The sequence below is a fragment of the Aspergillus pseudotamarii genome (assembly GCF_009193445.1).
Source record: "Aspergillus pseudotamarii strain CBS 117625 unplaced genomic scaffold BDV38scaffold_47, whole genome shotgun sequence".
Classification (NCBI taxonomy): Eukaryota; Fungi; Ascomycota; class Eurotiomycetes; order Eurotiales; family Aspergillaceae; genus Aspergillus; species Aspergillus pseudotamarii.
In genome coordinates, this window is record NW_022475061.1 from 115,643 (window position 1) to 142,894 (window position 27,252).

General features: G+C 50.3%; 11 protein-coding genes across 11 annotated transcripts; 3 read left to right on the forward strand and 8 right to left on the reverse strand.

The window, feature by feature from the left end:
* Positions 1 to 657: 657 nt before the first annotated feature.
* On the forward strand, positions 658 to 2,124 carry BDV38DRAFT_294879 (flavin monoamine oxidase family protein; the record flags this gene model as incomplete). Its single annotated transcript, XM_032062595.1, has 1 exon — positions 658 to 2,124. The coding sequence occupies exon 1, from the start codon at positions 829 to 831 to the stop codon at positions 2,122 to 2,124; it is 1,296 nt and encodes a 431-aa protein (XP_031911112.1). The 5' UTR covers positions 658 to 828.
* Positions 2,125 to 3,556: 1,432 nt separating this feature from the next.
* BDV38DRAFT_253325 (putative dynamin family GTPase) lies at positions 3,557 to 6,198 on the reverse strand. The gene is made up of 5 exons (XM_032055226.1): positions 6,056 to 6,198; positions 5,727 to 5,999; positions 5,406 to 5,677; positions 5,218 to 5,350; positions 3,557 to 5,172 (listed from the first exon to the last, which is right to left on the reverse strand). The coding sequence occupies exons 1-5, from the start codon at positions 6,161 to 6,163 to the stop codon at positions 3,829 to 3,831; spliced, it is 2,130 nt and encodes a 709-aa protein (XP_031911113.1). The 5' UTR covers positions 6,164 to 6,198; the 3' UTR covers positions 3,557 to 3,828.
* A 491-nt stretch (positions 6,199 to 6,689) lies between these two features.
* On the reverse strand, positions 6,690 to 7,420 carry BDV38DRAFT_294881 (PaaI family thioesterase; the record flags this gene model as incomplete). Its single annotated transcript, XM_032062596.1, has 1 exon — positions 6,690 to 7,420. The coding sequence occupies exon 1, from the start codon at positions 7,371 to 7,373 to the stop codon at positions 6,690 to 6,692; it is 684 nt and encodes a 227-aa protein (XP_031911114.1). The 5' UTR covers positions 7,374 to 7,420.
* A 927-nt stretch (positions 7,421 to 8,347) lies between these two features.
* BDV38DRAFT_294883 (peroxiredoxin-like family protein) lies at positions 8,348 to 9,368 on the reverse strand (the record flags this gene model as incomplete). Its single annotated transcript, XM_032062597.1, has 2 exons — positions 8,348 to 9,012; positions 9,099 to 9,368. The coding sequence occupies 2 exons, from the start codon at positions 9,366 to 9,368 to the stop codon at positions 8,515 to 8,517; spliced, it is 768 nt and encodes a 255-aa protein (XP_031911115.1). The 3' UTR covers positions 8,348 to 8,514.
* Positions 9,369 to 10,484: 1,116 nt separating this feature from the next.
* BDV38DRAFT_273098 (Alpha/Beta hydrolase protein) lies at positions 10,485 to 12,558 on the reverse strand (the record flags this gene model as incomplete). Its single annotated transcript, XM_032057613.1, has 3 exons — positions 10,485 to 11,592; positions 11,650 to 12,416; positions 12,469 to 12,558. 3 exons carry the CDS (start codon positions 12,556 to 12,558, stop codon positions 10,485 to 10,487), a joined length of 1,965 nt encoding a protein of 654 aa, XP_031911116.1.
* Positions 12,559 to 13,023: 465 nt separating this feature from the next.
* On the forward strand, positions 13,024 to 15,362 carry BDV38DRAFT_285257 (F-box protein; the record flags this gene model as incomplete). The annotated part of the gene is made up of 2 exons (XM_032060447.1): positions 13,024 to 13,207; positions 13,924 to 15,362. 2 exons carry the CDS (start codon positions 13,024 to 13,026, stop codon positions 15,360 to 15,362), a joined length of 1,623 nt encoding a protein of 540 aa, XP_031911117.1.
* A 59-nt stretch (positions 15,363 to 15,421) lies between these two features.
* On the reverse strand, positions 15,422 to 15,736 carry BDV38DRAFT_285258 (uncharacterized protein; the record flags this gene model as incomplete). The annotated part of the gene is made up of 1 exon (XM_032060448.1): positions 15,422 to 15,736. The coding sequence occupies one exon, from the start codon at positions 15,734 to 15,736 to the stop codon at positions 15,422 to 15,424; it is 315 nt and encodes a 104-aa protein (XP_031911118.1).
* Positions 15,737 to 15,997: 261 nt separating this feature from the next.
* BDV38DRAFT_253333 (uncharacterized protein) lies at positions 15,998 to 17,486 on the reverse strand. The gene is made up of 5 exons (XM_032055227.1): positions 17,166 to 17,486; positions 16,801 to 17,113; positions 16,631 to 16,738; positions 16,343 to 16,561; positions 15,998 to 16,280 (listed from the first exon to the last, which is right to left on the reverse strand). The coding sequence occupies exons 1-5, from the start codon at positions 17,205 to 17,207 to the stop codon at positions 16,096 to 16,098; spliced, it is 867 nt and encodes a 288-aa protein (XP_031911119.1). The 5' UTR covers positions 17,208 to 17,486; the 3' UTR covers positions 15,998 to 16,095.
* Positions 17,487 to 19,237: 1,751 nt separating this feature from the next.
* Positions 19,238 to 21,520, reverse strand: BDV38DRAFT_144802 (general substrate transporter). The gene is made up of 4 exons (XM_032051501.1): positions 20,997 to 21,520; positions 20,210 to 20,929; positions 19,420 to 20,150; positions 19,238 to 19,325 (listed from the first exon to the last, which is right to left on the reverse strand). The coding sequence occupies exons 1-3, from the start codon at positions 21,190 to 21,192 to the stop codon at positions 19,489 to 19,491; spliced, it is 1,578 nt and encodes a 525-aa protein (XP_031911120.1). The 5' UTR covers positions 21,193 to 21,520; the 3' UTR covers positions 19,238 to 19,325; positions 19,420 to 19,488.
* Positions 21,521 to 21,849: 329 nt separating this feature from the next.
* On the forward strand, positions 21,850 to 23,796 carry BDV38DRAFT_273102 (glycoside hydrolase family 13 protein; the record flags this gene model as incomplete). The annotated part of the gene is made up of 3 exons (XM_032057614.1): positions 21,850 to 22,203; positions 22,281 to 22,410; positions 22,472 to 23,796. The coding sequence occupies 3 exons, from the start codon at positions 21,850 to 21,852 to the stop codon at positions 23,794 to 23,796; spliced, it is 1,809 nt and encodes a 602-aa protein (XP_031911121.1).
* A 37-nt stretch (positions 23,797 to 23,833) lies between these two features.
* BDV38DRAFT_144783 (Zn(II)2Cys6 transcription factor) lies at positions 23,834 to 25,599 on the reverse strand. Its single transcript, XM_032051500.1, has 2 exons — positions 24,203 to 25,599; positions 23,834 to 24,146 (listed from the first exon to the last, which is right to left on the reverse strand). Exons 1-2 carry the CDS (start codon positions 25,487 to 25,489, stop codon positions 23,871 to 23,873), a joined length of 1,563 nt encoding a protein of 520 aa, XP_031911122.1. The 5' UTR covers positions 25,490 to 25,599; the 3' UTR covers positions 23,834 to 23,870.
* Positions 25,600 to 27,252: the final 1,653 nt, after the last annotated feature.

Genomic DNA, 27,252 nt, shown 5'->3' on the forward strand with positions numbered 1-27,252 from the left:
TTATCCTCAATCACCCATCCACTTCGCCGTTTGTCGCGGTCTGTATGTTGCGTTTGAACGCCTACCTCATCTGACTCTGAATGCCTACCGTGGGTTATTCAAGAATGCGACAGAGGAGTAACTCCACATTGTTCATCTACCCACAATATACTTTGGATATTGGTTAAGCTCTTGCGGTCAATCATGGCTGTAAGGAATTCCGGTCCGGCCTCCGCGGATTCCGAGCGGAGAGTTATTGGCCTCCTCTACTAAAGCTGCCGTTCACTAGAGGCCAATCTTTACCAGACTTCCGGGCCATACGGAAGGGAGAAAAGCAGAGTCGAAGTCCTATATTAAGATATCCTAAAGCTCAGTATGGCTGTATGTATCACTAAAAGCAATGGGTAAGGCGAACAACCACCCTTTGCTGTTCTCCTATATTCTAGTTGCAGGAAGATTGATATTTGGGCGTCTGGGTATGCACGGTGGAGCCCTAGATCACCTCAGGTCATGATTTCCTCACAACTCTCCAGGATAATAGTGCTCAAGGACAAGGAAGCTTCAAAGCCGCGGATCCGCGGATCCGTGCTACCTTGCTGTTCCACGCTATAGAGCGTAGATCTAATGGTGGAGCCGTCTCTTCATAGTTCTAGTTCCAGAAAATCAGGTAATCCCTGGCGGTGATCATATCACTTCTCGTAGCGTTGATCGGCTGAAGCTACAACCGTTAACATCCGCCATTGCTATATAACTCTAGATGTCGCCTCAGAACCCAGCCTACCATCCTCCCAAAGTCGACGCTCATCACATTACCAAAGCATACCCGAGACTTCCCATAACAGCAGCAACATGAAGGAGGTTTTTGACGTTGCAGTGGTAGGTGCTGGGATGGCGGGAATACTCGCCGCCCGAGATCTTAGTCAAAAAGGTCACTCTGTTGTCCTTCTCGAGGGTCGGGATAGAGTCGGTGGACGAACTTTTACGGCCGAAGCCTTTGGAACTGAGCTCGATCTGGGAGGCACCTATGTGCACTGGACCCATCCCACCATTTGGCATGAGCTACAACGGCATGGTATCCCAATTTTCCCACCGTTGGATTCAGAAAAGGTCTACTGGTTAGCCGATGGCGATGTCCACTCGGGCACAATGAACGACTACTACGACGCCGTCAATCCCCTCATGTCACAGCTTGTGCACGATGCCCGTTCTCAATTTCCGATGCCGTTCAATGTCAGTGCTTCAGCGAGTGATGTCGACCAGGAGTCCCTCGAGGACCGCATTACCTCTTTGAACCTCTCTGCCTATGAACGTGACGTGTTAGAGGGAGCCATGGCAGGCTTGGTTCACTCGTATCGAGAGCAGGGTGTTGCCCAGCTGCTGCAAGGCGTTTCTGGTACCTTCGGGGACTACAATGGCTTCTTCGAGACTGCGAGCTTCTGGCACTTAGAAGGTGGTACCAAGCGTCTGGCAGACGCTGTGATGTCCGAATCGACTGCCACGCTACGGCTCCGAACACCCATCCAATCAATTTCAGACAACGGCTCTTTCGTGACAGTAACCACACGTGCTGATGAGGATATCCATGCACGGTTTGTCATTAGTGCGTTGCCAATAAACACCCTGGGCGATATAACCATCGAACCCGAGCTTCCTGCCCCGGTGCAAAGCTTGATCGATAGCAAGAACCCTGTCATGGCCAGCAAGATATACGTACGGGCTAAGGGGACTGTTGAGCCGTTCAACGCTTTGGCTCCGGCTGGTAAACACCCGATCAATGCAGCTAGGGTCGAAGCGCGGTATAAAGGTGACACCCTCATCATGTGCATTTGCTCTGATGCCACAGCAATACAAGCGAATGACCTCGAGGCAGTACAAGAGGCTTTGCGAAAGTTTGTTCCCGATCTTGAGGTTGTCGATACCGCTAGCCATGACTGGGGTACCGACGAGTTTTCTCAGGGTGGCTGGGGGTGGTATCGGCCTGGGAAGCTCACAGGAGCCGCCCCATTGCTGCGACAACGCCATGGTCGCATTTTCTTCGCAGGAAGTGACATTGCGTCACTTGGAGCTGGCTTTATTGAAGGTGCTATGCAGACAGGTGTAGTTGCGGCTCGCGAGGTTGCCACGGCATTGGCCGATGGAGTATAGGGACGAGTTCGTCAGGGTCGTGAGATACGTGCATTGTCCCCCCCCCAGTTAATACCGTTCGAGCAATTTAGGTTTTCGTTGTTTTGAATTCCCAAGGATACAACCTAGGCATATTCCAGCATTACCCTTGTTTGGTTTGGACGGGGCTACTGGTTGAGCATTGGGTTGATATCCTTGTTAATCCTGCTGCATTATTGTATTTCCGTTTATGTTACTTAATAATACTAATCTAAACCCAGTCTTCCTTCTGACCGCGTGTGATTCTTTACAATCCCTTCATGGCATTCTCAAAGCCATTCAATTTATAGGTCATGTGCCTATCTATTGCTTCTAGATTTCATCATTTATAAGTGTCAAAGTGCTTCTCGAATCTCGGCACGTTCAATGCCCTTGCACACGCATGAAAAAGCTTGAATAGCTCATTCCATATGTTTCGCCTTCAGAACTCATGCATCGCCCATTGTCGCTGTGTAATGTGAACTGCCATACGCGGTTTGGTAGGTGGACGATTCGGGGTCCGATGATGGATGTTAGATACCAAGGATGATATGGGAACTCCAAATTCAAATTTGAAGCATAAAGAAGCCAACCATCACACGTTGCCTGACCATTCCGTCTCCATCTTTCATCAATTGCAAACGCAGACCCTAGAATCCATTAGATATGTCAAACTTTTGTCTCATATACGACATACCCGTCAGCATTACAGTGTCCGCTATTAATGTTGCCCTCTTGAACAAGACACTGCGGTATCAAGTTAGCATTGGATCATTAAACGAAATTAACCAAAAAAAAAAGGTTGGGGGGGAAAATATACTTCATTTCTGACAAGCTCTGTCCCAGTGGAAAAAGGAGACCCAGTTCTGGGCTAATACATCGATCTTCAATGTCCTGTGATACTATTGAATCTACTGTTATCATTCCAACTCAATCTCCGCCATTATAGCCAATTGTAAAGGGGTTTGAGCCTGACAAGTCATATTCTCCATAAGCGAAACAAAAGACAGCTGAACTGTGGAGAACGTGAAAGCGAGGTTGGGAAACAGCTTCGAGGTTTTGACCTAGGGATCGACAGGTTATCTTCCTCTTGCGCAATTATTGATTTTTAGCCGCTGGGTATGTTCATAGACTTGGCCTTTATTCTGGGTATATCGAAGTATGATTGGAGAAGCCGCGTGGATCGACAACACACACCACTTGCCTAAGAACTTATAGTCGTGTGGTTGCCTGGATCAGATATATAATAAAGGATTTAAGGTAACTATTAATGCACGCCCTCTTGCATTTCGTTGCGCAAAGGTCAAGATTAAGGGTGTGATATCACATTATGGGAGATAGGCTGCCTGTCTTTGCTGGTTGTGACTGGGCTTCCTAGAGTATATACGAAAATTAGCTCTACTGGGATGCGGCAATACGTGATTACTCGTTCACTGGCATATGTCTGTATTGTCGAAAGAGGCGCCCAAATATCAGCAGGCCCCGAATACACTTACAAGCGAAAAGATATCCAAAACGAGACTTTCCAGGTGAGAAGCCTGGGATTACCTTTCCAGTTCCCAAATGAAATCGTTCGTCAAGCAATTAGAATACCAGAGACACTATTGTCTAATCAAAATATCCAGACGCATACATGCGCACTCATACATCATACCTCAGAGGATAGGTGACGGTTTTATAGGGTAGCACGTATTGACTCGCCGTGGATCAGAGAACCCTCAGTCTTTCCCATCGCTCAAGTGCTTTCTGATAGCGAGATCGCGTCCTCTCCAGTCTAGCACGCATACGGGTATCTGCTTCGTCTTCGCCGGCAACCGTGTTCAGCTCTGTATCATCAAGCTGCGCAAACCTGTCGGCGGAGACAATGCGCATTGGACATTTCGGTCCCAGCACATGTCTCTCCATAACCTGCATTGCGACATTGTCGATAAAGCGCCATAGAGCAATGTCATAGTATCCGTCCAGCCTGGCTCGGGCGGAAAGAATCTGGTTCAAGGAGGTGGGTATAAAGTACGGGCCTGTATCTTCACCATCCAAAGTGCCATTGGTCTTACCGTTCGTTGTTTCGTGGTTGGAGGAATGGCCAAGCAAGATTTGATCTGTCAAGCTCGTAAAGGACAGTAGGGATGGATTGCGAGTAATCAATGGACGAGCCTGGTTATCCTCAACCAATTCCCGGAGGGCGTTGTCTGCATCTTTGTTCCATTCTTCAAGAGTTTTCCCAACAATACGGCCCACTTCCAAACGCACTTTACCGTTCGGTATTGCAATCTTCAACAGAATGTTGTAGCAATCCGTAACCATAACCTTGACGTCCTCGACAAACTCACGGGCAATACCTTCCCAGTGTGCTGATAGCTTTCGGAAAAGCTTCTCTTCTACGTCTGGATGAACGCTCCCCGGAAGGCTTCTTCCTTCGCATATCTTGGCCTCCTGAGCGATTGCTGCGTAGAGCCCCTGGCCGTTGGTCACATGCTGCTCCCATACCCTGGGGTCGGAGCTTTGAGATCTGAGCCACTCCAGGTCTTCTCTGTAGTTGGTAAACCTGATGGCGATATTTTCGCTCTTGCACATATCGTCACGGAATTGATCCAGTCGAAGTCGGATTTTGTAACGCAGCATGGCTTTGGCATCTGCTGAAGGTATGTCTTGATGCTGACCTCTTAAGGTTCCCTCGGCCATCTTCTGCATCTCATTACAGAACTGGAGGACGTAATATCGCTGAGCTCGCGCAGTAGTCCTAGACTCCCCCATCCTTTTCAGGGTGGCTTCGCATTCACGGAGATTTTGGGTGATCTCTGTAATAATATGAGGGATCTCCTTCTGGATTTGAGCCCGTCGCTCCTTGTCGATGTAGCTCATCAACGATCGGATTCCAGTCCTATCTTTCGATACACCTTCCCAAGCTGGCTTGGCAAATTCTTTAAGCTCCATATCGTCGCGCTCTACATCAGAGGAACTAGGTTCAGTAGGCAATCTGTTGCGTAGTCCAAACCAACCATGGTCCAAGTGCGGAACAGTGGCCAGGTCGTTTTGAAGCAGTTTGATCATCTAATTTGTCAGGATACGATCGTGTAAGAGGCTTGGCGGCCATACCCAATGGTCCGATCCTTCTTGCTTCCGATCACATTTTGTGAGAACCCCAATGCATCGGGTCTGCAGGCTCGGTATCTCTTCTATCAACTCAAAGGTCTTATGTCGCTCCACGTCCACATTGTCGACGACAACCCTAAGTACCGTTAGTCTTGGTTGCCATGGTTTAGAGGAACATTATAGCAACTCACAGAATGATATTTCGTTCGTTACTTAAGTAAGTACGAGCCAGCTCCTCCGCAACTGCCACATTATTCCAGACATGCGATTCGTCGTTTAATGCCTTACCGGCATCATCCAATGCATCTCCGCCCTTCCCTGATTTCTTTCCGCGTATTAGACCGGGAAGGTCAACAATAGTCCAGTGCATTTCGTCGGGGCCGGAGCGCTCGATTCGAAGGGTCGCATCGCTAAGTGTCAATCTTTCGGTAGGCTTGTTGTCACCGAAGATACATTCCGTTGCCTACCTGCATTAGCAACGATAAGAGCCGACCAAGGCCAGATGCACTGACTTTATCTATAATATCCTTCATGACCTCCGATGTCAATTCCTCCTTCTCAATGGCGAAATTCTGTATCCGCGCGAGAAACTCCTCGTCTTGCTCGGACAGTGGGCCCGGGACCACGGTAGCCTTCACAGGAAGTTCCTTAGCTGCGGATGTCTGTCGAAACGAGATCTGAATAGGGAAGCGAGTGCACATATTGTCCTTAACTGGGAAGGAAACCTCGGTGATCGCCTGAAGGACAGAGCTCTTGCCGGTATTCTGGTCACCGACGACAACAAGCTGATGGTGACCGTGAACATCAGTAGACGCTTCAAGCAGGCATCTAATAAACTTACCTCCGGGAGCTTGATGGTGTTACTGAGTCCAAGCGCCTGAAGCTCATCGATGAAAGCGAGCTGCTCGGAGCTCTCCACCCCGACGAAATGGCGTACTCTCTTTCCCATCTTGGCTACTACGGGGCTATAAAGACTGTTGTGAGAATGATAGTACAGCACTCAGATACTATTCAAGATGTAAGAACGGGGTCAAAGGGGGGTTCTCATATTTGAGGACTCCTAAGCGCCGGCCACCCGATACATACCGCTTACAGGCACCTCGGAACCTGCGGCGCAGCTGCCATGCATTAGGGCATCCGCTAACGGGCACTTAAGTGAGACCAACTCCTAACCCCAGTCTATGGAAACTACTGCTATTTGTTGAATTCAGTGTGATACACTGGGAGTGAGATGACCAGGAACAGGGCGGGCAAGGTATCTGGAAGGGATTTTCGCTCAGGTGATTGAGTTGATACAGGGGTTCAGATCTGCTCCCTACTAGCGTGAAATTTCATTCGTCAATTACTGCACTTGTGTCGCAGGTCAGCGTCCTACATGCAGCGGGCTCATTGGGGAAATTAGATTGCCGTTGGCGCCGTATGACTGTAATCCAGAATCGGGAGAGCTAGAGAGAAACACGTAGATTTTGACAACCTTACATGACGGCAGCTCTTTCACTGACCCACAAGGCCGACGCCTCCGCTCGAGTGCGACCATCTTCACCAAGTATCCTGGCGCCTAGAAACCACTTCCTGCCCTCCCTGCTCTTAAGCCAGGCGTGAACAATGATGATGCCCGGTGATTCTACCGGCGCACGATATGAGATATTCAGGTTAGCGGTATACGAGCGTGGTCGCGGCGCTGAGGATGATGCCTGTTCACTGGCATGAAGCTGGATCGCCCAAGATTCGATACAGCATCCTAACGTCTCGTCGAGAAGTGCAGCGAGGACTCCACCGTGAGCAGTGTCGCGGAATCCATTTCCTCCTGAGCCTAAGTGTACAAGTAGGACGATATCCGGCCCAATCTGCTCTCGATCCAGGTTCTCCCATCTTGGACGGCTACTTCTCAAGATCTCCTTCCTGATGAATGCAAGGATATGTGGGAAGGTATTGGGGGTGTTCATGGTTTTGCGGAAGAATATGTCCGATGAGTCGTCTTTCTTGTATCTAGATGGCAATGTGATGGGCTTGTAGGGGCTGGAATCGTTCAAATATGGGCCACTACATGGTAGACCAGTGAAGAAAGTTAACGATGCATTCTCTGGTGGTACGTTGTTGAGAATGTCAATGAAATTCATCTTTGCAGTCTCAATCCCTTGAGTTATCCTTTTTGTCATTTTTGCAAATATGTCAGGGTTAGACTTGATAACATGGCGCTATCCGGTATGCAACTTATATACGGCGCTGCAAATATCCGATTCAGGGGCCATTTCCGGACCTCGGTCCGCCAGATCACCACATAACTAATTATACATGAGGACATGTGAGTAAGCTAGGTGCCCTTACCAGGTTAGTGTAATGGTATGGATATCATTGTTTACGCTAATGTATGTACCCGAGACCACCAACAGGTTCATGGAATTGTAGGATACTCCCACTTGGCAACAGTGGGCCTGGAGGTGCGAACTCAGTCGATCGATGTCTAGATAATTTGACGCGATTCGGCTGATACAAGAGTTCAGTTCTGTGGCCTCATTCACCCGCGAAAAGGAGAGTACGTAGGAAACACACGATATCTGACGCAATTCCCCCTCCTTCAGGTCCACAGCAATAGACGCTTAATCATGTGTCCGATTATGCTCTTCGAGGGCAGCTCTCCACATACTCGTCCATTCCCTGGGTAACGAGAGTCTTGGTGTCCGATGATTCATGAAACTGGACAACGTCGCTGCAGGAGGTCGTTTGGGCCAGTCTCAAGAAGAAAGGGGCTTTCTCTATCAATCGTCTAGGAATCTCTAATATAACCTTTTCAAACAGTCCTTGGATAAGTGAGTTGACGGTGCATCGTGGTGTAGGTTCGGACATGCTGGATGGGTGGTATAGCTGTAACTGGAAGGTTGTTGTTGTCGCAATTTCAGCATCGATCAGGGAATTTTCTCAACCAACATGCGGCCGCGGAGTATTTAGGTGCATTAATAGAAGATGTACTGCCTGATGTCTGAATGCGACTTGTGCTACTGCTTCGGCGCTTTCCATGGGTGTGCTTCTTACGGAGGTCCTCAGTCAAATAAAGAGTAACTCATTAGATTGACTATGATCGCATCTTGCTTCGACAACGTTCCTTGAACGCTTTTATATTCATCATCACCATCATCATCAGCAGCAGCAGCAGCAGCAGCAGCAGGAGCCTGCTTGAAGGGACCGCATATAGTGGCCAGTAAGAGTCAGAGTTTTCGTTCCTTATCACTGACATTTGGACGTTAACCAACGGAACCAAGAACACGCCTTTGCCTGAGAGATTATTCACAATATATAACTTTAATTTGGAACATTTTTCTGATCAATACCCAGAACCCGCATAAGGTCAGGGATCTCAGTATGATCCCGCGTCGTTTCCATCCGATAGCACCACGTTACTTGCTTTTCTTCCTCACCAGTCCTCTCTGCGTTACCATCAAGCGGTTCAAACAGGAACTCTCCCCCATTTTGCTTGTACCATCCGCCCTTGTGTGCTAAGCCTGATGGTATATACTTCATAGCCTGAAACATTGATTCACCAACAATGCGAGCCATGCCCTTGCGAATATAGGCTGGCTGGCTGCCAAAGGCGGAGGAGCACATCATGTCGAGGTCCTGATACAGCTGCCTGGTGGGGTCCGCGTAGATGGGGAATTGGCAGTTGGTTTCTTTCCCATACATCTCGATCAGGCCCGGATCTCCGCAGCCAATGATGACCACTGATGTCCTTTTTGCCAGATGTTCCAGGGTTCCCGGGGTGATGGATGCGGACAACGCCCGAAGGAACTCTTGGCAGCTCTGTGAATATCTGTAAGTGAGGTCTTCTTTCAAGGAATCTCATTCATTGGCGAGTAGCTGGGACGATAAAGAATGTTTAAACATACGCCGCAGAAAAAGTGTCGGACGAAGATCACTAGCACCCGTTCGGCTACACCAGGCCCAGAATACAGGCTCTTGAACGGATGAGACTTGCCATGTCGATCCAGTACAGGGTAGTCTTGGATCTTGCGCAGTTTTTCTACTGACGGAGGCTGGTCATTGGCCTGGACTTCGCCTTGGACGTTTTGCAGGTCTCCTGTGGGTAGTTGATCACTGCCACTGGTAGCGTCAACAGCCAGCTTAGGATCGGCTGTCGAGGGTGGGTTGGTGGACATGGCTTAGGGTGACTTGCAATAACCAAGGTAGGATAGGTAATGTAGAGGGATATCGTACCAGTATCGCCAGAGCTTCTAGTCTTACACTTAGGATGCAGGGAAGGGGAGAGAGAAAATGGCATTTGCGCGTAAGCTGACTTGATATGCAAAACCCCACATGACCCCACCATAAACACTAATAAATGTAAGAGATACTAGTACGGGGTAGGGCGCCTTAAGATCGTATAGATTACTAGACTACGTGGCTGAATGAAACACGCAAGATTTCTAATTCTGACCGTCCTGAAGATTTAATTCTAGAGAACCCTACATAACTTTTCTTGTCATCACAACTCGAGTCAGACGATGTTGTATACACCCCGTGAAGATAGTACATAACTAGAGAGGGTCTGCGAATTTCAATACAGCGGGGACCTCGGCTGGGAATGACCTCTTCATACGGATTTCTTATTAGCTAAACGCCTCCCCACCCGGTACGATACGATAACTTACTGTTCGACAATTAATCACGCCTGGGAGCAGGACCTTGGCAGCAATAACTATTAACCCTATGTCAGTCCTTCTTCAAGAATCACCGATCCCAATCCTTTTACAAGCAATCCAGGGCTTGTCATTCTGTCGTGGGGCCTGGAACAATGATACTGTTGACTTTTACCCTGCATAACCCAGAGGGAGTCCATTCGAGAAGGGCTAAAAAGTGGAAGAACTACAGAAAGTGGTTTAGTTGGACACATAGGTTGATTATGTAGGGGAAAAGTAGTTCGAGTAAAGTCAAGATACAAAGTACCTGCCCGTGAAATATCTGACTTTTGGGTAGTTTTATGGTTGAATGAGGACTCATAAGCAGGAATATTCTCATTGGCATATCTTCCTTTGTTCGAAAAAATTCTACTGTGAACAAGGACCACTGCGTTCAATATGAGATGCATCTCTTTGACGAATACTTCATTCAGGCTCACCACAAGGATATGAAGGTCTCTTCACGGTGAGAGGCTAATCTTCAATGTGACCGCTGGAGAAGAAACGCCAGGCAAAACAGCGGCTCCGCAGGTGATATCGCGTATTAGATGGGACTACGTAAGGGCACGGTTGACTTCTTATCACATCAAGTGTAGATCAAGTCAAATAAAGCTGCCACCACTCCTCCTTCCGCTTAAATGACTCGTAAATGGTTTCATGGCCAACCCAGCCGTGGCCCTCGCCTTCGAACTCAACCACCTCTGCTACTCTCCCACACTTGTGCATCGCATCGGCCATCATCCTGGCTTGTGCGACAGGGACCACCATATCGGATGTGCCCTGCAGCAAAAGCAGTGGTGCTTTCATCTGCGCCGCAAAGTGGCACGGACTGCGCTTGGTGAGTTCGGCATCCCGGTCCTCGCCCTTTGTTGTACTCAGTAAAATGCGGTCCACATCGTGGCTCTCGAACTTGTATGAATCGGCCTGCAAGGCCCGGACATCGCTAATGCCATAGGAACTAATCCCCGCCGCCCAAACGTCAGGATACATGTGCAAAGCCCGTAGCGTCAGATACCCGCCTGCACTACCACCGTAGATGCCCACGCGCGCCTGATCAATCAAGCCATTTTCCACCAGGAAGTCGACTGCGCTCACGGCATCTCCGACATCAACGAGGCCCCAGTATCCCGAGAGGCGTTCACGGTATTCGCGACCGTACCCGGTGGAGCCCGTGTAGTTGAGAGCGCAAACGGCATAGCCGCGGGTGGTCCAGTATTGAATTTCGAGATTGAGCGCCGGGGTGACGCAGCCATTGGGTCCACCATGGACGTAGACTAGTGCCGGAGGAGGACCCTGATCAGCCGACTGGTAGTTCGGGTTTTGTGGAGGGAAGTAGAACATATATACGTCGCCGTCACACCGCGGTCCGTACTTTTGGGGTGCACGGAACTCTGTCGCGTGAGAGACGTACTCCGGATCCAGCTTGAACGATGCAGTGGAAGTTAGCACGGTTCGTTGCACCTCGTTGGTGGGCGTGATGGATACCAGAGCCAATTCCTGCGGGGACGTTGCCGTCGAACCAACGATGGCGAAGCTGGTCGGTGAAACTCGGTAAATCCCATTAGCACGAGACCCCAGATCCAGGTAGGGAAGATCTAGCTGCCGAGCGCAGGAAGTCGTAGTGTCAATCAGGTATACTCGACTCGTGGCGTGAGTAATGACGGTAGCGACAACAGTCGTTGCGTCAAGGGAGGTATACGTGGAGCTGGTCGGAGTGTTAGTTTCACTACGTATGAAGGATGGAAGTACACGTAGTACATACCTTCCAAGTTCCCATTCAGCTGTGGCAAAGTCCGCCTCTTCGAGACCCTTCAGCGCCGACGGGCGAGGTGCACCGTCATTCACGTTGAATGCATATAGCTGCCAGAACCCGGTCTTGTCGCTCGCAAAGTAGAGCGAACCGTCCAGGCCCCATTTTGGCTGCGCAATACTTTCTTCCTGTGCTTTCCCTGCGACACGTCGCGAGTTGTTAAGACAGCCATCTTCCCAAGTGGCAACGTAGAGGACGGTTCCGGTCCAGGGCATGTCCGGATGGGACCATTGAATCCAGGAGACATACTTCCCCGAGGGGTCGAACTTGGGATGGGAGAAAAAGTCATCACCTTGGGCAATCGTAGTTTCATCACCGGTATTGGTGTTTATGGCCACCAGGGAGTTGTGAACCATGAATGCTTGGGTCTCCGGAGTGGCTTCGCGATGATCCTCCTTGATGGCAAGCATCCACTGCGCATCGATCGGATGATGGCAGAAATCCGCATAGCGGACACCCTTGACCCCTTCGCGGACTAAAGTGACTTTGCCAGAAGCTGGATCCAGCACGTAAATGCTGCTAGAGCTTTCGTCGGAAAACGTGATCAGCCCGTCCGGTCTTATGGCAAGGGAACCGCCACCGAGCTCTTGCACCGTGGCGTGTGCACTGAGATCTTTCGGTAACACATCTCGACTTTCACCGTGCCAATGCTGGATGATCGCATGGCGGCCACCCTCTGTTGGATGGCATTCCACACAGTAGATAGCTCCGGTGGACTCCTAATTCTTGTTAGTCCAATGGCGAGCTTGGCGAGCTGGGACTGGGGCTCACATTGACGACCACTTCGTGGAGAGATATGCTACTGCTTGACAGTAATTCTGGAGTGAGTGGGCTCTTCCAGCGTCCGTAGGGTACCGTCATTTCGAATCGTTGTCATACATCCAGTTGCAATGATTTTTATCAACTGGTCCACACTTGCGAGACGGGAGTTTCAGTTGTCCTTGGTCGGTCAAAGTATTTTTCCGTCCCAATTGCTTGTATAATCTTTAGGTAAGATATTACGAGAGGAAATGATAGGAATATAAAACCTCATATTCAGCTACGATCTGTTCAGTTGCGAGACTGGAAAATAAATTGTATTTGTGGGGACTTACTACGGTACTGTGAAGATGGAAAGGTCTGGAGATTTATACTGACTGGACCGCAGAGTTGGCCTAGTCACCAACGTATGGACTAATGTTTTTCGAGTAATGCTGAATATTACCTTGATATCTGGTTCATCAGAGCTCCATTCATGTAGAGCAGTTGCGAAGGCCTGGGGCATCTTGTGGCGGCCAACATTCTGAAAAACATAATGTTTCTTGGAGTCGCCAAGTACGAGAAGCTATGAAACCGTCTATGCAAGCTAGAGATGTGGCTTCCGAGAACGCTATGGCACTAACGATGCTGAACTGCGACGATGAAGCCAAGGAGAAACTGATGGATGCTCTTCGACGTAGAAGCGATGGAGAATTGACTGGTGAGAACGCTGTCGTACTCGTGATTCTCAGCCACTATCATGATGGCAAGGGTACCAAACTCCAAGCAGCATTATTTCTTCATGAAGCAGAAACTGCAGAGCTTTGGGCTGTAATATATCCACCTCCGTATGACAGCGTAAATTTATGACTAGGGAATTCAGTAGCGTATGTAGGTGAGACATGGGCTGAGATGTCCCTTATCAGTCGACGATCTCATTGTCCCCGTTTCTTGAAGAAATGAGAAGAACACTCAAGCTCCTGACAAAAACATTGTATGTTGTATATTGCTTCGCTATGACACCCCAGGACGTCTTGTTGCCAATCCCACGAGCCTTGACTGAAGGTATACTTAGGAGGAGTGATGAGCATAGATTACCAAGTTCATAGTATCTTATGTATAGTTCGGGCTTCTTCACCTGTGAACCCTATAGATAGTATCTCGGAGACCATGCAAAGTCCTACCGCCAGTGAATACTTTTGTTAAACGTCCATGGGTGTGCAACACAGCCTCTTGCAGCCTTGGACCTACATCGAAAGGTCATCTATGTTGTTAGCATGAAAGAAATACATACTGAATAGTGTCGTGCTTTAATATTTTCTCTCGTATCGGTAATGCACGGTCAACCCTTCGTTAACGGTGGACATCGTGACTGACTAGGTACCTACTAATGTACATCAATTAACAAATATAGCCTAGCGGTAAATTTAGCGCCAATATAGGGAAACGCCTTGGTAATCTGTCTGATATTTGCTGACATATTGTCAGAATACCTTGCGAAGATGGATCGCCTACCAACAGAGATCATCCTGGCCATCCTCCACAAAATTCCCAACGCCCGAGACCGACTGAACCTAGTCCAGATATGTCGGCGCTGGCGTGCCTCATTGCTGGGAACCGCTTTCTGCTCGACTCACCTCGAATGGCCTGAGCTTCGGTGTCTAGTCGTGGCGGCCCTTGCCAATCCGGGTATCAGGTTCTCCATCCGCGAGATCTCGATAAACAATGGTGCAAAGAAAGGTGCACTGGCCCCATTAGGCCCAGCAGTTCAGGATCTTATAGACCTCATCAGCGAGTCGCCCGTAGAGTATGATGCATGGCGCAAAAACCTATCCAGTGACCAGGGTGAAGTGTGGATTGCTCTTGCCATGGCTATTCTCCCCAATCTTGCCACAATCTCAGCCCAGCATAGCTACCCTGGAGGCTGGATCACCCGGATCATTTCGAAGGCCGCGTGGAAGCAATTTCCTTTTGATTGCAACACTCTCCCAGCCTTGCAGCGGTTAGAAAAACTCGAGCTTTCCTGGCGTTACCTTTCCACTGTGTTGAGTCACCGCGACTACCTTCCCTTATTTCACTTGCCTTCCCTGCGCACCTTACGACTCGGGCCAGTACAGGAGCTTCATTCGACCCACAGTGCCGCAGACCATCCGGCCTTCTTTCCAGTTCCAGCTACCTCGCCGGTTGAAGAGCTAACCTTGGACTTCTTTTGTAACGGAAGATATGGGATGGACGATTTTGTCACCTCCTGTGCCAACCTTAAGCGCTTTGTATACCAGCATACGAACGACATTATCTGGGTTTCGCGCCAGGACGAGGAGGATTGCATGGGGGTTGACGCTAGCTTTCGGCCTTGGTGCTTCCACGAGGCGCTCCAAACCCAGAAGCACAGCCTAGAGGTGCTCCACCTGAATGATCTCGGAGATGCATCCACCCCTCGACCAACTCATCTCTACAAGGAAAATGTTGACCCAATCTCCCATGATCGGTGGTTCGGGTCGCTGGCGGATTTTTCCAAGCTGCGGGAGCTACGGATTCGCGCCAGCAACCTTCTCAATCTCCACCCTAAGGAGACAGAGGATATGGTCTGGCTTGGAGATATGCTGCCTAAGAGCTTGAGAGTTTTACATCTAGCAGACTGTAATATTAACAATTGTGCTGTATTGGTCACCCACCTCGAGGATCTTCTTACTCGGCGTGAGGAACAGTTTCCAAACCTACAGTCCCTGCTCGTCTCTCCTGAGCGGGAGGAACCACACGGAACCAGTGTTCGTATCAGGGAGGCCTTCAGGAAGCAATGGACGACCCTTCAGGTGATGTGTGACCGGGTTGGCGTCCGGCTCTCTCTTGGGGCCGGGGAAAAGATGAACACAGATCAGAAGCACTGGTCTCCCGGAAGAATTGTGGATGAGGCTTTGTTAAATTAATCTATTATTTTCAGCCTCCATGGAACAGTGAGAGTCTTACGGACACCAGTCTATAGAACCTATATTTCTCCCCCGTCGTCTTGCACGCCCGTCCACCATTCCCGGATTTCCCGATACCAAGTCCAGCTTTCCACCGCACCAGCGCCGGCAAGAACAGCAAACAGTACTGCTTTGCTCATCTGAGTCTTGAAGCTAAGATCATACTTCCAGTAGCCCGCGTTGCTCTTGTCGTTCGGTAAATTATTCTCTGGGGTGTTGTCCTTGTCGTGTAGAACGTTCCGCGTTGAAAACGATGCTACGGCACGAGGTGCCAAAGGAGCGCGTGGATGGCTATGAACGAGACCATTCAAAAGGCTGGCACGTAAAGAAGCCATGCCGTTCGAACTCGATGAATCTGTGAATTAAACGTAGTCAATATTCAGAAGGTAATACAAGCGAGGACCGGATTCTTCAGTAGTACCTCTGGTGTTATGGGGAGAGTTCTGGAACTGAAGAATCCACCCTTACGCTTGTCGGTGAGTGAGTCAAACTAAATTCAAGGGCGCGGGGTGAAAGCCTTTGGCCCTTAATTAGCCGGTATTTCTTGCGAAACAGGTATAGCCTGCCGAGATACGAAGAAACGCGGGTAAGTTGTTGTTTCCATCGATACGATGTGAATCTGATATCATTGCCAGCTTTCGTTCTATAATACTCCCATCGCGTTCAAGGAATCATAATCCGCCTCAGATTCCACTCACGCCAATCCCTCAGCCTGTTCAATCTCTTCTTTAGTCAAACACCATTTTCTCTGCAACTCTGGGTCAAGTGCCAAAGAATACACATCCTTCGGCCACCACTCCCCCCAGCTCGTCAAAAAGAGCTGTTCTGGATCCGATGGGAGATCGGTCGCAGTAAATGCCCGAAGCAGGTTTTGGGCCCCTGTGGAAACAGTCCATGTTCAGTCGGTTTTCTCGCAATCATTACCATGCGGGTGAGCTTACCCTCGGGAATGCTTTTCGCATCCGGCATATCCATGGACAAGCCCAAATCAGTGGCCAATTTCGTGCTTGGGATAAGGCCCGGTGAGACGGCAATGATCGTGCACGAGGGAAGTTCGCGGCGCCAGTAAAATGCACCGAGTAATTGAACGAACTTTGAGGCACTGTACACGGCTCTGACTCCGGCCTTGGAATTTGCCTTGAGGTCTACGTCGAGTGTTGCTGATATAGCCCGAGTCAGTATATCTGATGTGGACGGTACGGTGTAATGGGTAGAGAATGTGAGCGTACCTGGATCCTGGCCTCTCACATTGCGAATGGCGCCCGAGGAAACAACGACAACTCGCGATTGTGACACAGAAAGAGTGTCACGGAGCAAATGAATCAAGTAATGCTGAGCTATTTTGTTTCATCGTTAGCCACTTCGGTCCAATGCCCTTCGAGTTCATCTCTCTTCATACCCAGATGATTCACTACATACCCCGAACACCATGGCGATCCATTGGGTCCAGGGCCATCGGCGCTATCCAGCATGCCCGCGCAGAGGAACAGATAATCGAGCTTCTGCGCACCCAACTGGGAGAGGACGTTTTGCGCAAACGACTGCACACTGGGCAGGGATAGGAGATCTAGCGGGAAAATGGTAATCGTGTGCTGCTTCGTGTCAAAGTCGAGGCGATCATATTCGTCCTGAGCTTTGGCTGTATCCCGTACTCCTAGGATGAAATTGTACGGCTCTGACTGCTGAAGCAGCTGTTTGATTGCTTCAAAGCCCTGTGATATGTTAGACGAACGACTCGGGAGGGGTAGAAAGGTGAGGGGTTACCAAGCCCGATGAAGTGCCTGTTGCGACGACTGTTTTTGCCATGATTGCGAGGAGAGTTCGTTAGATCTGTTGGTCCGTAGGCGGTCTTCAGGTGTGAGATAGAGGGTGGATGTGTCTTGATATCAACCTGCATCTTTGGCTTTTCAATGTTGTTGTTGCCCCTCGCTGACAAAGAGATAATCATGTGACGTCATCGTATCAACTTCTGTCCCGAAAGAGAGCAAAACAAGACGAGGAGTCGGAAAATCAGGAAGACTGATGTTTCGGCTTTGGGGAATCGACGGTGTCCTCTAAAGAGGAAATTGAGAGGGCGGGGAAAAAGAAAAAAAAAATTGTCGGTCATGATGCGTTAGATTTTGTCTCCTGACACGGAGTTTAGCAGTAATGGACATAAGGTCTAGATAAAAATAGAAAGAAAAAAAAGCATGAATGATAGAACGATATGGATACTCAGGGATGTCTCTTTATCCCGCTATGCCTACATATTGGATGTAGCAATTTCAACCGGCTATTCAAGGGACCAGTCTGGAAGATAGCAAACGGTAGGCAAGACCCACGAAAGACCCCAGAGAAAGAACTGCCGAGAGTTAACTGTCGGGCTGGAGGTTTGAATCTGACGAGGAAACCTACTCGGAACAATTCGAAAGCTTTGTAAGAAGCATGATCGTACAGCCAGTTGTAATGATCCTGGCAAAGATGAAGCAAATCTTCCGTCTTTCAACACACTTCCTATACTCTAATATCATATAATCACAGGTAAGCGGCAAATATAGCAGCTGTATATCATTTCCTTCTTCCGAATCATATCGGCAACCCTAGAACAGAGGATCAGAGAGATCCACTGCCGACTTGTACACGGAGGCGAACCGCTCCACAGGGATCAACACGATCATTTCGCACCTTATCTCAGTAACGATGCAAGACATCAATGCAAATATATATAGTGGTCGCTAGTGGCTGTGCTAGGAAGTCATGCCGGAATATCCTGCCTTTGGTAAACTAACAAGGCAATTCAGTATACCCATTTATACTAGGCTACTAGATCCATAGAGAGAACTGGCAGTACACACTGGACTTTATCAACTTAACTATAGCATTCGTGTTGCCATATTGCTATGCAATATATCGCAATCTGCATAATCGCTCTATATAATCGACGATTTACGGCAAGCCAGTACATACGACCACAGGGTGTGGAGAACAGGGCTTCCCGTCCGCTCAGCCGTACTTAAGCCACACGCCGGGAGGTTAGTAGTTGGGTGGGTGACCACCAGCGAATCCCTCCTGTTGTATGTTTTTATTTTTGTCAATCCTTTGTTTTTGGGCTCTTTTTTTGTTTTGCTATATTTACATACTATGACTCTTCCCTGAACCGCCGCCGTGGTGGAATCTCGGGATATATAAAATTTATTTACCTGGTGACTGAATCACTAGCCAGAGCGTCATGGAGCTTCTTCCTCGTCTTTCCCGGCTTCCCTCGGGATATACTGAAATTGCTGCCATGGAAACCACTTTTCCTACTGCACCCGCCAAATACCGCATCTCTGCCTCCCATTCCAGCACGATCTTTGTCCCGACCACCTTTCCGTACGCTGAACTGTATAGTTCTGTCCAGGGCGAGGGGAGGTAGGAATAATAGTGTTGAGCCAGCCTGTTGCGGTGTTTTTGAATCTTCTCTATATCGTTGTTAACTCTTTGGATGATCTTTGTGATCCCCTTTACAAGTTGACCAAACCTTGTGACTCGAAGTAGCAACGTATATCTTCACAAGATAGATAGTATAGTCTCGATCGGTGTCTGCCTATGTAAGAGTCAGAGAGACGATAGACTCATATAACCAGAGGTGCCGGGGAGGAGATATGAGAAGTACGGCAGAAAGAAGCCCTCTCCTCCTCCCATCACCACCTTGGCCGTAGCGAACTGTACTCTCCGCAGTGGACGAACGATTCAGCGAATTTCGGAGATATTTTCCGGTCTCCAGTCGATCCCCCGTAGGCCCCACTGGTCCATAGCAACCAAGGTGCCCTTCACGACCACTAGATGTATTCTCCAATCGGTTCTGTGGGTAGCTGCACTATTCGGGGGCGATTTTCACCAACAATATACTATACTATATATACACAGCTCCCAAGACTACGTTCCGTTATATCGATATCATTGCTAAATGCGGGAATGCCTTCGTTAATCAATAATGATTGATGTATGTGAAATCGCTCCAGCGCGAAACGGTTCTACTGAGACGCAACACACATACATCACTGCTTGCAGGAGAATCACGCCCAGGAGAGATACTCCTCAATCACACGCGCCCCACGCGTCACATTTATGGAGCGTGCTCCAACTCCTCCTTCAGAGGCGCTTTTACCTCCCGCTCCAACGCAATGACAGCAGCCAAATCCCGCTGGACTTCCGTCTCTGCTCCAGGACCGTCGAAGATCACGGCAATCTCTTCGAGCGTGTGGCCTTTGGTCTCCGGAAACACAAAGTACACGATACCCACGAAACTGACCAGCAGACCAAGGTACACGAAATAGAACTTCCACTGGATCGCACCGAGAGCAATGGGATTCACGAACTGGTTGAAGAAGCCCGCGGCAAACTGCGCCGTGAGGCTTAGCGACAAGCCCTTGGTGCGCAGGTAGAACGGCATGATCTCGACCGGGTAGGCAATGGAGAGTGGGGTATAGGCGATATCATAGGCACCGTAGAACAGATAGAGGAATGCGACGACCGCACTGCCAGCAGCCTGGATGGCCGATTGATCGAACACGGCGGACAGGGCAGTGGCCAGGGAAAAGAAGAGCAGCATCAGCACCGTCGAGAGCATCCAGAGCGGGCGTCGGCCGTATTTCTCCGCGGCGACGGCACCGCCGGCGGCACAGACTGCGTTCCATGCCTGAAGGCCCAGGTTAATGGCAGACTGCTGCGTGGGATTGGTGATGCCAACGGATCGCAGAATGGGTGCGAGATAGTAAGAGATGACACCTGGGCACGAGGCGAATCAGCAAGATGGACACAACCCAGGTGGAGAGCGCTGTACGTACCATTCCCTGCCCACTGGATCATTACCCCGACCAGGAGACAAATGGCCAGGCGATGCCGAGCGCCCTTGGTCGCAATGAATGCCGACCAGCCACTTTTCTGGGCGGCGGAGTTCTCTAGGTCGATTGCGCCACAGATTTCAGAGAACTCGAACTGAACCAAGGGATCGGACGTGTCCCCATTCCCATGGTAGCGGGCGAGGATTTGCAAGGCCTCGTCGCGCCGGTCCTTCGACACGAGCCACCGCGGGCTTTCCGGGACGATGACCAGTCCGAGCAACTGCACCGCCGGGAAGAAACATTGGACCAGGCAAGGAATCCGCCAGGACCACGTGCTACCCTCAAGATAAAGAGTCCCCAAGCACACCGCAGCAGCCAGAATCGCGCCCCAGTACCAAGTCGCCTGAAAGATGGCCGTGACCACGCCCCGATGCCGGGGGTGAGCTATCTCCGTAGTCAGCGGTGGAGCAGCTGTCTGTGCAAAACCCAGGCCCACCCCCATCGCGATTCTCGTTCCAAAGAACGCCCAGCGGCCGACGGTGGCCGCCTGGATCACGCTCGCGACAATCATGATGGCCGATCCAAGTGCGACGGACGTTTTGCGGCCGAAGTAATCCGCGAAGTACGAAGCCGGGATAAACGTAATCGTGCCTCCTAGGGAAATCCCGGAAATGATCAGACCCTCTATGTTCGAGCTTATATTCTCGCTGACATTCTTCGCGACTACGGGCCGTTCAGATCAGCGCTATATACGCGAGCGGTGGAGGACAATGTGACGACGAGAACTCACACATCGGGAGGGTCAGGAGCCCATTCATCAAAGCAGCGTCATACCCATTGGCTGCAGCGGAGGCAAACATAAGTATGAGGCCCAAATTCAGGCGCCGGAGGCCCTTGTCCTTGAACCAGTTGGCGTTTGTGTTGTTGGGCAGCGTCCGGTACACATCCATGCCGGACGCAGAAACAACTCCACCGCCAGCGACCATGATGTCAGTAACCAAGGGTGCTGTTCAGGATATTACCGAACTTCCGGTGGACGGGATAGGCGGTCCAAGTGATATCCTTCAATCAGTATGGAGAGAACGATTGCATTCTGCAACAGAGCAAAGATTCAGGCCACGGTAGGGGGGGGATCGTTCGATCTTATAGACATCATGGGATACGAAGAGTCGGAGATAGTTTCTGCACTTGCGATCCCCACCCTCCTGTTCCCCAGATCACGTTTTTCTCCCTTGCGTGGAGAATGACGAATGACTGGTAGTTGGTGGGGAGGAGGAGAGTAGCATGTATGGAGTCTGGAGTCTGGACTCCGAACACAACAGACGCACGATCAGTGGTGTGAAGACGCTAACCCTCATTGGGTCAAGCGCGCTCCCCCAGATAAAGTTTGGCGGCATGGGCACCAATGAGGAGCCGTACGGCGGCGAGATTCCCGGCGGATTTCTTTGGCCAGATTTTCGGGGAGATTCCCGGGGAGATTTCGGGACGGCGACCAACTCATGGACTGAGGAGGCTGCACAACTCGCTCCAGGGGTCAACATGAGTTAGAGCAACTGGGTTACGTTTACCTCACCGGGTGAACATAAATATGGACCCTCCCTGCCCCCAGTCTTTCCCATCATCCAACTTATCATTCCTCGCAAATGGCGACCCCGCGGAAGACTCAGTCATCGCCGGTGAACAGGGCCTGGTGGAAAGAGGCCTCTGTCTATCAGATCTATCCGGCGTCGTTCAAAGACTCTAACGGGGATGGAATCGGTGATATCCCAGGGATCATCTCGGAGCTCGACTACCTGAAGGCCCTTGGGGTCGATCTCGTTTGGCTCTCCCCGATCCTTCAGTCCCCGCAGGTAGACATGGGCTACGATGTTTCTGATTATTATCAAATCCACGCCCCGTACGGTACGGTCCAAGATGTGGATGCGCTCATTCAAGGGTTACACCAACGAGGGATGAGATATGTCATGGACCTTGTGGTCAATCATACTTCCGACCAGGTGAGTGAGAAGCGATCGACGGGGCAATCGTACCCACCGCAACTACGATCATCAAACGTGATTAATGATGGAAACAGCACGAGTGGTTTAAACGCTCGAGATCGTCCCGAGACAACGAATACCGAGACTGGTACATATGGAAAAAGCCCAAGTACGGTGCCGATGGTGTCCGCCAGCCGCCGAATAACTGGAAAGCCTATTTTGGAGGTACAGTCCTGGTTTTCCCCTCCACAAAGGTGCCCTAGCCGGTCACTAACCCTCCGAACAGGCTCGGCATGGCAGTATGACGAAACAACGGATGAATATTATCTGCACCTGTTCGCGCCGGAGCAGCCAGACCTGAACTGGGAAAACCCCCAAGTGCGGTCCGCGGTGCACCAGATCATGAGGTATTGGCTGGACAAAGGCGTCAGTGGATTCCGCATGGACGTCATCAACATGGTCAGCAAGGACCAAGGCTTCCCGGATGCGCCCATCACCGATGCAAACAGCCAATGGCAACATGGGGCGATGTACTATTGCTGCGGACCACGTCTCCACGAATACCTACAAGAACTGGGACGGATCTTGAAGGAATATGATGCCTTTTCCGTCGGGGAGATGCCGAATGTGTATGATCCGGCGGAAATTGGGAAGGCCGTGGGGTTTGACCGCGGCGAATTAGCCATGGCGTTCCAATTCGAGATCATGGACATCGACCATGGCCCGGCAGGCAAATTCTCTCCGCACCAATATCGCATGTCGGACCTGAAGCATATCGTTTCCAAATGGCAGGACTTCATGTACCAGAATAGGGGCTGGAACGCCCTGTATCTCGAAAACCACGACCAAGGAAGGACCATCTCACGGTTTACCTCGGCGGGCCCAGAATACCGCGCGACGGCAGGGAAGATGCTGGCCACCTTCCTGGGCCTTCAAGGCGGGACTCCGTTTGTGTACCAGGGCCAGGAATTAGGCCTGGTGAATGTGCCAGCAACATGGGGCATTGAGAAGTTTCGGGACATCGAGACTTTGAACCATTGGGACGATATGATGGCGGCATATCCCGACGACATGGAGCTCCACCAGGTGACATTAGAACAGTTCCGCATCAAGTCTCGCGATAATGGACGCACCCCGATGCAATGGACCAGTGGTAAATTTGCCGGGTTTACCACTGCACCCAACGGCCCCTGGATTGATGTGCATGACGACTACGAAGACTGGAATGCCGCGTCCCAGGTGGGCAAGCCACACAGTGTTTTCCAACACTGGGCCCAGGTCCTCGGCCTGCGCAAAGCTTATCAAGACCTCTTCGTATATGGCTCGTACAAATTGGTGGATGAAGCGAACGAGGATCTATTCGCCTATCTGCGAATGTACGGAGGCCAGTCAGCTTTGGTGCTGGCCAACTTCACCGACAAAGACGTGACATGGGTTGTTCCGGCCGAAACCACTGCAATTCTTGAAGATGGCGCTGTGCTGCTGGGAAATTATCAGCGCCACCGCCCCGTGCTGCCCGATGGCACCATCGCTGTAAAGCCATTTGAATCGTTTGTGATTTTTCTAGATAGTTCAAGGGCCAGGGTCGGACCTGGTGGGGGGAAGCTCTGAACCAGTTGGACATCCACAAAATCTGATCACATACAGCAACGTGACCACGAAGAACTTCGGCCGGCCACAGTTCACTATGCATCTAATCTTTCTTCATCAAGTGGTTCGATGACGGGGGAACCCCCACGGTCCGCCGGAGACAGCGCACGAATACGGCGATATGGAATGCCTAATTCATGCAATTTTCTCTGCAGTACCTCGAGGCCATATGGTCTGTGGCTCAGCGAGGACAGTAAATAACATAAATGGTGGAGAATATCGTGCGTTCCCACTGAATTATGGTGCAAGAGGGAGGGAACACAGTGAATCACATCCAGGAGGGTACTTGTGATCTCGAAGAGTTTGATGGCCTGGATCCAGTCAGCTTACGGTATGCCATGGGGATATATATATATAGTTCACCCACCATCCCGGGACCATGTGCTATAAAAGTCTCCTGGGGCACGTTGGAGATGAGCACGATCGCGTCTCTGGCCACATGCACCGGGTAGGTCAATCTCATACTGTCATCAGCCGCAGCGCTCGAGAGGAAAATATTCTTTAAAGACAGCTGCCACAGTAGGACGCGGAGCCACTGTTGGGTAATAGCAATATCCGTTCTCTGTAATGCATGGTATGCCGTAGGCCACTGGAGGTGCTGCCGGAGTTGGCTTTGTAGCCGACACAGCGTCTCCTTACTACACACGATGGCCCTGGAGCTACCGCGATCGAGAAGGACGCCTTCCACGGCAATAAAGAGACCCACCAGACGGTCAAAGGCTTCGACAAGGTGGAGTTCGTCCGAACCATCGCGCGTTGGCGGCCGTATGGAGTCTTGTAGACAGGTATTAATTCCATGCTGTATGGCGTGACCCCGTTCGGTCACATAGAGGAGCCAGAACGCCCTTCGCCTATACCGCTCATCTTCCGGGGCTACATCTTGATAGGTCTCTTCTTTATCCAACCCCTGAAGCTGACACGATGTCACCGACTCTCGGAGCAAGAGCGAAGCGGTCGGTATCTTTTTCTTCGCACCGTAGTAAAAGTGAAGGAACAGCGGCACGAGTACTGCCTCAAAAGTCCCACTTTCCCGGTAATCATACATCGTGCGGCAATGATCTGATTCTTTCGCAAAGTCATCCGCCATAGCGCACTTTGCCTCCGCACTTCCTTGCGTCGCATGGTTGTCCGAGTGACACTGCAACTGCGCGCAAGTCGCGGCGCATACCGCAAAGGCTAAGGCGCGTAGTTCAAAATTATTCACGTTCAGGATGAGGGAGTTGCGAAGGCGAGTAGTGTCCACCACCGGCCAGACGGGATACATCCTCTGCTCGTAAGTTTGCAAGTGAGCTACGACATCTGCCAGGGACAGGTGCGATGGCCATCCATCAGTCAGTAGCGGCATCTGTTCGGTACCGGCCACATCACAAGTTAGTGCCACCCTGGATGAGTCGGTCACTTCCGCGCATCCTGCTCTTGCATTGGCGGGTGATGCGGTTTCGGTTGCACAACGGCCAGCTCGCTCTCGTAGGCTCTGCAGGCGCTTGTTGAGCTGTGTGTAGGTCCCAGCACGTGGACCTTTCGGTCCGGGCTTTGCCATTGGTTTCAGGTAGGAGCATTCAAATCCAGAGTGGACACAGGGTTGACAAGGCTGTCCGCCGCTGCACCGGGTTTTACGGAGAGAGCAGCCATCGCAAGCCCGTCGTCTCACCATGGCGGGATTACTGGCCGAAGATGGTTTCGATCCTCCAGTGGACAGACCAGATCTTGCCTAAGACATTGTAGTGGGCGCATGGAGTGTCCGGTTACTTGGGCATGTTCACCGTCGAAACGTTGTCGACAGCCGGAGAGGATCTGCCCCAGATGAGATGAGACGAGACGAATCCGCAGTCATGTGACCTACGTTCTGGCAAATCAACCTTTTAGATACAATAATCTCAAAAAGGAGTCATGTGATTGCCTATCTCAGTCTTGAATCTAGTAGTCCAATATGCCGAACTATATAGTATTAAGAAGGGGGGATGCCAGTATCAGTGACCGTAAAATAGCAAGAGATATATAAGTTCGAATTTCAATGTACTATTATATATTGTGGAGATACTATGTGGGCCCAAGGTACGACTCAAGTGCCGTTTGATGTGTTAGTGTAATGCAACTATATACTAATTTATGCATTCAAGGTGGCGCTATCTTTTTGTCTGGCATTGCAACCGATACTAATAAAATCGAATCTTTTTCTCTACAAACCATGCCAACAGACCTCATCTGATACCTTTTGTAATACTTCACCTTGTATTTGTATCATATATTCTCAGTAGAGAGAATAAATAAGTACATACGACCACAGGGTGTGGAAAACAGGGCTTCCCGTCCGCTCAGCCGTACTTAAGCCACACGCCGGGAGGTTAGTAGTTGGGTGGGTGACCACCAGCGAATCCCTCCTGTTGTATGTTAGTCATTCTGTTTTTTGATTTATGGGGAAACGTGCCCTTGCCGCTACTACTCTGTACTCTTCAGGCCTTTGAGGCCCCTCAACTTAAGACCCTGAAGCCCCTCTATTCTTCACCCGAACACCTGCATTCCCCTGGAGCGCTCACGTGGGCCCTCGGCTACATCTTCCCTATCTCTGTCGCTCACGTTCCGCTCCCGACCCAGAGACTGGAGTGGCTTGGCTTTTGTTAGGGGCCGAACTTAACCCTCATCCAGCTGACCAGTGATCCCGGACAACTACTAGTAGATACATCGTCGGGACGACCACTGTTTGCTGCAGCCTTGGCTATCTCTCCCCCACAGCGACCTTGAGACTACAGGTTTTTTCGTCTAATGCGGTCGGCTCTCTTCCAATAAAAAGAAAGGAATGTCCTTGCTGCAAAAGTCTTTGACCACCCAGTGACGCAGTAAAGGTAGTCGAGTAGTCACGAAGTCGCGTTCCATATCATTATTATCATTTTTTAAACCAATCTAACCAACCTAACAGCGGCTGCAGGCAATAATTGACTGAAACGGCTAGTATATTAAACATCAGTTACTGAATTAGTATGGGGTTTGTTTGAGGCTTTTGTATGGCAGAATGAACGGTAGAAAAAGCGCGGTCAACTAGCGGTGGTCGCAGACTTTCGCGGCGCCACTATACCTATGTATAGGGTATTTTAACCTGCCCTATGTATGACATCCGTTCTTCCGCTTGGCCTCATCCTCACCCTCACTCGCCCGACCGGATTACTAGCTCATACTATCCTTGTCCTGACTTGCTCAGTCACTCTGATAATCGTCCTTTCGGAAAAGTATTCAGGTTCCAATATCATTTCGTAACTTGGGGGACCTAGCAATTCCAAAAGTCAGGTAGCCGACCCCAGTCAGACCTTTTTTTAATAGGCTTTGCCCCTTCAATTTTCTCCATTGTTCGTGGCTCCTGCGCTTAGACATCTTCTCATCGGTCATGATCGGCCATGATCGGTTGGAGAAGCGAGAAGATCG